At 35.6% G+C, this 7,193-nt stretch overlaps 1 protein-coding gene across 2 annotated transcripts; it reads left to right on the top strand.

The window, feature by feature from the left end:
- Positions 1 to 2,303: 2,303 nt before the first annotated feature.
- LOC147504723 (kinesin-like protein KIN-14L) lies at positions 2,304 to 3,618 on the top strand. Of its 2 annotated transcripts, XR_015193114.1 has the most exons (5): positions 2,304 to 2,555; positions 2,683 to 2,764; positions 3,068 to 3,163; positions 3,258 to 3,387; positions 3,479 to 3,618. XR_015193114.1 is itself a non-coding variant. In XM_086557502.1 (4 exons), the coding sequence occupies exons 1-4, from the start codon at positions 2,451 to 2,453 to the stop codon at positions 3,278 to 3,280; spliced, it is 306 nt and encodes a 101-aa protein (XP_086413628.1). In that variant the 5' UTR covers positions 2,304 to 2,450; the 3' UTR covers positions 3,281 to 3,415. The 2 variants fall into 2 exon arrangements, 1 of the variants encoding a protein (XP_086413628.1); XM_086557502.1 differs by lacking the exon at positions 3,479 to 3,618 and having other exon boundaries at positions 3,258 to 3,415.
- Positions 3,619 to 7,193: the final 3,575 nt, after the last annotated feature.

A 7,193-nucleotide genomic window follows, 5' to 3' on the forward strand; every position in this document is an offset into this window, starting at 1 on the left:
GTTGGCTAGCGATTGTGGTAACCAGGGAAACTAGGTAAGACATAGATACGACGTGATTTTAGGGACACACAAAGAAAGTCTAAATTAATATAATTATGGTAATATGTTGGTAAATGATATATCTTTAGATAGATGATTGTATATGATTTGGCTGGGTTAGTATTTTAGTTAGAACCTAAAATACTCGTGGAGGAACTAAATGCCTTTTATTATCGTATGGTATGTTGTATTAGTTGTTGGAAGTTAAAAGCGCTTCAAATGGAGGAACTACCCGCCTAGATTATTGTACTTAAGTATGTTATATTAGTCGTTGAAAGTTAAAGGCCTCCGGTGGAGGAACTAACTGCCGTATGGATTATGTATATATTTGTATAAGTATATGTTGTTTTTTTTGAGCTACTCACACCAAAGATTTTTATAATCTCAACCGATTTGCATGTTTGCTTATCGGGTGTTTCATTCAATGAACATAGTTGATAAGTTTTGACAGGTTTAGTGTTGAAGAAGAGTGGTTGTTGCTTGTGGTTTGCGTTAGCATTGCATTTCAGGATGTATTTTGTTTTCCTTTAAGGTGATATAGATTTTCAGTCTAGACAATGTATTTGTACTTTCTTTTGTAATTTTAAATAAGGAGTTATTGAAAAGAGATTTGTAACCTAATCTTATTTGTAAATTTTTGTAATGAAGATGACTGTTGTTTAAGTTAAAATTTTTATTGGTTTTAATTATCCGCAAATTTTAAATTGTTTATGGGCTTTTGGGAGTGGAGAGTGCGTCACACCTCGGAGATCGAAGAGTCGGGGACAAATAATGTTTTTCCACTGCAGCCGAATTCTAGGTGTGATGTTTTTTCAACACTATTAAAATTCTACGTCATCTCCTATTAAATCGAGAATTTCTCTCATATTTGAAAAACGGGAATATATTTTTTTTACAACAGGAATTTATCTCATATTAAAACAAATTCTAACACTTCTAATTAAAACGGGAATTATTCTCCTATTAAAATGAGAATTTTTCCCCTATTGAAAAGGGAAAATCTAGCATATCTAATTAAAACATGAATTATTCTCCTATTAAAACAGAATCTCTCTCCCAATTGAAAAAAACGGGTTTTAAAATTTAATTAAAATTTAATTTAAAACAATTTGTTAGAAAATTAAAATGGTAGTACCAATTTTTTTTAAAAAATCTAAATATTTTCAAAAGAGCCGGTGTGTATGCACGGGCCTACAAATTAGTATATATCTATATCTTAATATTAAAGTTTCCACAAGGGATATTTTTCGAGCTCTATTAAAATTCCACATCATCTTCTATTAAAACCTAAATTTCTCTTTTATTTGAAAAACGGAAATCTTTTTTTACAATGGGAATCCCTCTCCTATTATAATGGGAATTAATCTTCTATTAAAACAAATTCTAGCACTTCTAATTAAGCGGGAATTCTTCTCATATTAAAACAGAATCTCTCTCCCAATTGAAAAAACGGATTTTTAAAACTTAATTAAAAACAATTTATTATAAAATTAAAACGGGTTAGCAACTAAAACAGTCGTCCTAATTTTCTAAAAAAAATCTAAATGTTTCAAAAGAGCCGGTGGATATGCACGGAACTACAAGCAAGTAACTGTCTAAATCCAATAATATCTCCCGTATATTTTTGGTTTGGGGTATTTCCTATAAGGGTAAAAGGATTAAAAAAAACATAAAAACAAACTAACCACACGTTAGGGCATCACCAATGCAGGCCCTCATAATAGAGGGCCACATCAGCGTTTTGAAGATATGTATAGAGGAGAGAAGGGACATAGAGGACCCTTATATTTTGTGTCCTACAATGCTAACCTTTAAAATTAATTTTAAATCTTGTATTAACTTTCAATTCTTGTGAAATTGGCATGGTGGAAGTGTAGATAGCCCAAGACACCTAGGTTCTAGGTTCGAGTCCCAACCTGGGATATTTCCCAATATATGAGCAATTTTGACCAACTTTGTTGGTACCACTCAACTGAAATTATTATGACCCATTTTGGTGTTATCTCGCGAAACGGACCGGACCTCTATAAATGTGATAGAAATAGAGATAGTTTTAAAGGATGGTAATTATAGGGACCAATATAGAGGCTGCATTGGAAGCCCATTTATGTATTGTTCTCTTAAATTTGAAGATACAGGGCCATATCAAGGTCCCATTGGTGATGCCCTTACCCTTTTTTTTAGTGAAAGTTTCTTTTCACATTCTTCTTCATCCTTAGGCTGTATCTTCTACCCAAAGTGAAAAAAAAAAAAAAAAAAAACTTTCATGCCTTGCAAAAAGGAATTGGATCTGTTGTATGAATTGGGCGTAAATGGTTGTTTGAAGTGGACGCTGGTTGTATGAATATCTGTTTTAATGGAAAATATTTTGCATATCCTTTCAGTTTTTTGTGCTGGCTTTTGTGATTTTTATGCAGTGGCAAGCAAACAAGTTTTTTATGCAGAGAAAGAATAAGGTCTTACTTATTTTAACTCTCCAAATAGAAAACAATAGTTTCGTAGTTATTTTTACTGTGGTAAGTGTACAAAGGCAAGTACAATGATTATTTCGTCTATACTATAAGCATATTAATAGGGAATTAATGATTAGTGATCATAGCTTAACGAAGTGAAATGCAACTTGCTGAATCTGTTTGTCTGCAGGATCTCAAATTGTTGCTATCTACAACGAAGAGCGAATTTAAAGTCTTACAATCCCAATTGCATGATGATTTACAAGTACTAGGTATGTTCTCATTTGGAAAGAAGGTTTATGTGGAGAAATGGTGTATGTTCCTATTTGTTTGATTGCAAATTTAATTTTTTATCTCCTGTTTTGACGCCTCAGACTGTGTCCCTAACTTTATAAGTTTATAAAGTGATCTCAATGCTAACCCTGTTAGCAAAAAGGTATCTATGTGATTTTCCTGATACTGAGCTCTAGATTAACCAGACCTTATATAGCCATTTACAGTACATAGGATGATGAACTTGTAATAATTGCTTATGTTCCTCCTTAGAAAGGCTTCAGTGTTCTCCACTATTGCAGGGGACAAGGTTCAAGAAATGTCAGTTGCTGCTCTTGGATATCAAAGAGTCGTAAAAGAAAATAGGGATCTTTATAATATGGTCCAGGATCTCAAAGGTTAATTTACTTTTGAAAATTTGATTATTGTCATTATTAAACTTTGAAGTAATAGGAATGAAAGGAGATTCTTGAATGTGTGCCTGGACAACAGGAAGGTCTCAAAAACCCCTGTAGTTGAAGAAAAGTTCAGGGTAGAGGACATTACAAGTCGTCCCTGAAGATTGAGCTTGGAAGGACCAAATTACGGAAAAGATCACTTGCAGATCAGAGGGTCAAAAAATGTAGACTACTTGTAACTTAAATCATCAAAGTTCTGAAGTACTTCTGAAATTGGCACCATGTTTTTGGCCTATTTAATTTGTCTTCAACTAGTTGCAGGTATCTGTGAATGGTGCTTATAGAGCAAGAGTAGATCAGTGTATCTCTCCTTATTCTCAATACAATTGCAGCAATAGCAGCAGTGATTTTAGCAAATGTGAAAATGCAGAAGCCAGCAACAGCAGTAGAAATCACAGTGATGGCAGTTCAGTGGCAACGGTATATGACACTGCTCCTCGTAGTCCTACTTCAGCTTGCCATAGCAGAATAAGAGGAACAGAAAGTAGGATAAGAAGACCCATCCAATTACCGAAGACACCTGAGCCTCCAACACTTCCCACAAAGGTGGTTGGGACAGTAATACCAAGTGAGTTCAGTCTTTCCAGGAAATCACAGACCCCTGGGGTCGCTATGAGCACCATGAAAAAAGGATCAATAAGGAAGTCACTCATGACCATACGGAAGCTGATAAATGCCCCCAATAAAAGGTGAGCATTCTACTGTACTCTTCATGCTCAAAACTAAAAGATCATGCAATGTGGATTTTGGTCATAGAGAAATCTTATAATCTCAAGCATTGCGTACTTTCAGGAACCAGCAACATCCAGTAGGGACTCTGTCCCATACCACAGTTAACGTTAATGATAAATCAACGCCCGCTGCTGATGCCAGAACTCTGAGGAGGCAATCACTAACTGGTGGGCAAACTTCGGGGCTTTCTCGAAGAAGCTCTCTTGGGGGCAATGACTCTTGTGAGTATTATTTTATGTTTCTTGTTACGGCTTTACTTCGCCTGTATGGAAGCAGCTTTTCATCCTTGGCTTATATTCTTTTATAGGTTCAAAAGATAATCAAAATGCGAGGGCACCTCCTCCAGTTCATCCATCAACGATTGAAGTGCGAAGGTGGTTTTAGACAACAAATGACAATGATGATCATGCTTGACTTGAAGCTTTTTAACAAGCTGACTTTTAACTCTAAAACACATTCCAACACTCGCTGGAAAGATTGCTAACTGAGATGACCACAATGAAACGTTCGACCAAGGAAAAATTACGCAACGTGGGAATGTACTGTACGTGAAGGTTTATTTTCGATTTGATCACTTGTCAGATAATCTTCAATAGATTGAAGGGAGTCATACGTGTATGCCTGATTGTATTCTTTTCAGTATCATCTAATGGAAAGGTAGGGATGTAAAATTTTGAATAATAATTTTTCATTTTCTGTCAATAATAAGTTTCTAAATTTTTTTAAGTGACTTCTTGTTTGTAGGCGTTATACATTGATTGGCAGTCCTCACGAAACTTTGTCGATAAACAGAATTCTCGCACAACAACTCGGAAATATACTTCAAATATACGTGATACATACGAGCACAGAATTCATGTTTTTTGTACTGTAGGCTAAGAAAATGAGTAATCACCGCCATCAAAGCCACCAGACTCTAGAGTTAAGTGTGAACTTAGCTGTGATAGGACTCCACGTGTCCCGATTCTCATGCAAATCCACACGTACAACCTTCATGTACAAAATTATTACTACAAGTCTATGGGATGTGGATTTTTGGGTACGCTTAATAAAAAAGAGCTAAATATGTTTAAAATTATTTTATTTATTTATTTTAAAGTTGGGATACGTGAGTGTTTTATTGGGTATATCTGAAATCACTTTAAAAGAAAAAATAATTTAGGAATCTAAATGTGTCTTAAACAATTTTATTTATTTATTTTAAAGTTGGAGTACAGGAGTGGTTTAAGACAATTCATGTTCTTATTAAGTATTAACAATGCATGTTCAATTAACTTTAAAACTTTGTAATTGACGATGAGTGATTGAGTTATTTTAATTTTTTTTTTTATAATATCTTTTTGACCTCCCAATTTTGTTTTTTGGATAAATAGTAGTGAAGTTTCTTTGAAAGAGAAGAAGGAAAATCAAGAAAGAGAGAATAAAGAGTTTAGTGGAAAAATTAGTACCTTACACAAATTAAAAGAGGAATCTGATTTTTTTTCCGTACGATTGAATGAGTTTCATAAATGACACATTTTGCGTGAAATGTTGTGGAGATCCGAACTGCTTGTCACACCACATCCCATAGACTTCTTACAAGTCGGGCAATTTCATTTCTTGGAAAAACACGATCAATTTGATAACAAGTACATGTTATCATGATTAAACAACACATTTATGCGATTTATAGGATCTAGACCAGAATGGTCGAGTCTTATCTCGACTATCACCAATTCTTATCTAGACTATCTCCAATTCGTAGATCATCTCAAACGTCTTCGGAGTTCGGACGAAGGAAAAAAAATATAAAGAGTAAAGAAAAAGGGAAAAGCTAATGACTATTTTACGCGCCTATGGGAAAGTGATCCAAAACTATTCTTGGTAAATCAGAAAAAACGTTTCTGGACAAGTGGGTCCATATACCGTGGCCCATTAAACATGGGTCAACCTCAAAGAAGAAATCCAGCGTAGTTCAATTGTATAGATACAGCCCATATTTGACAACAAGCCGACCAAAGCCCAAAGGTCAATCAGTGATCTCCTTCTTGCCAATAATTTGAGGGTGACATTTGCTCTTTTGCTTTCTTTCTAATGTCAACCGACCACACAAAGCCACATTTTATTCAAAACATACAACTTTATGTGATAAAGCTTAATTTTGTCTTTCATGCGTTGTTTAACACATTTTGGGCTCTTATTTTTCTTCCCCATGACTTCGAGAGGGAGACTTGGAAAGTGTGGAGCGAATTAGTTTGCGCTTTGCTTATTTTCCTTCAAATACATATCTGGTGGCTGCTATTTCTTATATAGAAGGGATCCCATATATAAATATATTTTGTAAAGAAACTGTGAAACAAATCCTTTTCTTGTCCCGGTGTTAATAAATGCAATGTGGCATCAGTGATAGACATTGTTGACAGAAGTCACAGAACTGAATTATATAAACCGAAGCAAAGCAGTCAAGCAGAACCGAAGAAGCTCCTTCAAGAGTAGTGCAACATTGGGGTCAGCATCAGATGTCAAACCTAAAGAGAATCAGAAACGGTTCTCCTCTACTTCTGTCCAAAATTTCAAAGTACCTTGCTCTAACAAACCGAAATCTAGAAAGGAATATTGAACGTTAGTTTTAGGTTTTCAATATCTTTTCATTAACCCAAAGTCACGTATATATACATGTTTACAATGTGGCTGTCATGTGATATACAAGTGAGCCGTATATTGACACAAGAGCTTTTAGCTCAATCGGTTGTGTACCCCTCTTCTCATGGGAGAGATTGCAAGTTTGAATCCCACCAAGTGTTGGTTGAGATTTTTTTATTGTGTAATTATGTGATGGGCCTTTAGGCCAGATGAACCTTTGGGCTAGATATCTGGTGCTGCTACGATAGGTGGGTCGAGAAGCGAAGCAAGTCTTCATGACAAGGTGGAGGCGGTTGGGTCTACTCAAAGTGGCACATCGGCTAGAGCCTTCGGGCAATGTAAGCCTTCAGGCTAGGTTCCCTTCGGGGTTGATGAGCCTTTCGGGCAATGTAAGCCTTCGGGCTAGGGTCCTTCAATGTAACCGGTGTGGGTTTGCCTTAACCCTCTATTAAAAAAAAAAAATAGGGTTTACATATTGAGAATATCTAAGGCGGTGCTTTAACACTCCCCGCAAACTCAGCGGTCGAAGATGGGTGAGTTTGGAATGCAAAAGTTGAAACCGATGCTTATGAAGTCCTTTAGTAAAGAAGTCAGTTGTCTGATCAACGGAGGGCAC

This window comes from Coptis chinensis, chromosome 4 (assembly GCF_015680905.1).
Source record: "Coptis chinensis isolate HL-2020 chromosome 4, ASM1568090v1, whole genome shotgun sequence".
Lineage (NCBI taxonomy): Eukaryota > Viridiplantae > Streptophyta > Magnoliopsida > Ranunculales > Ranunculaceae > Coptis > Coptis chinensis.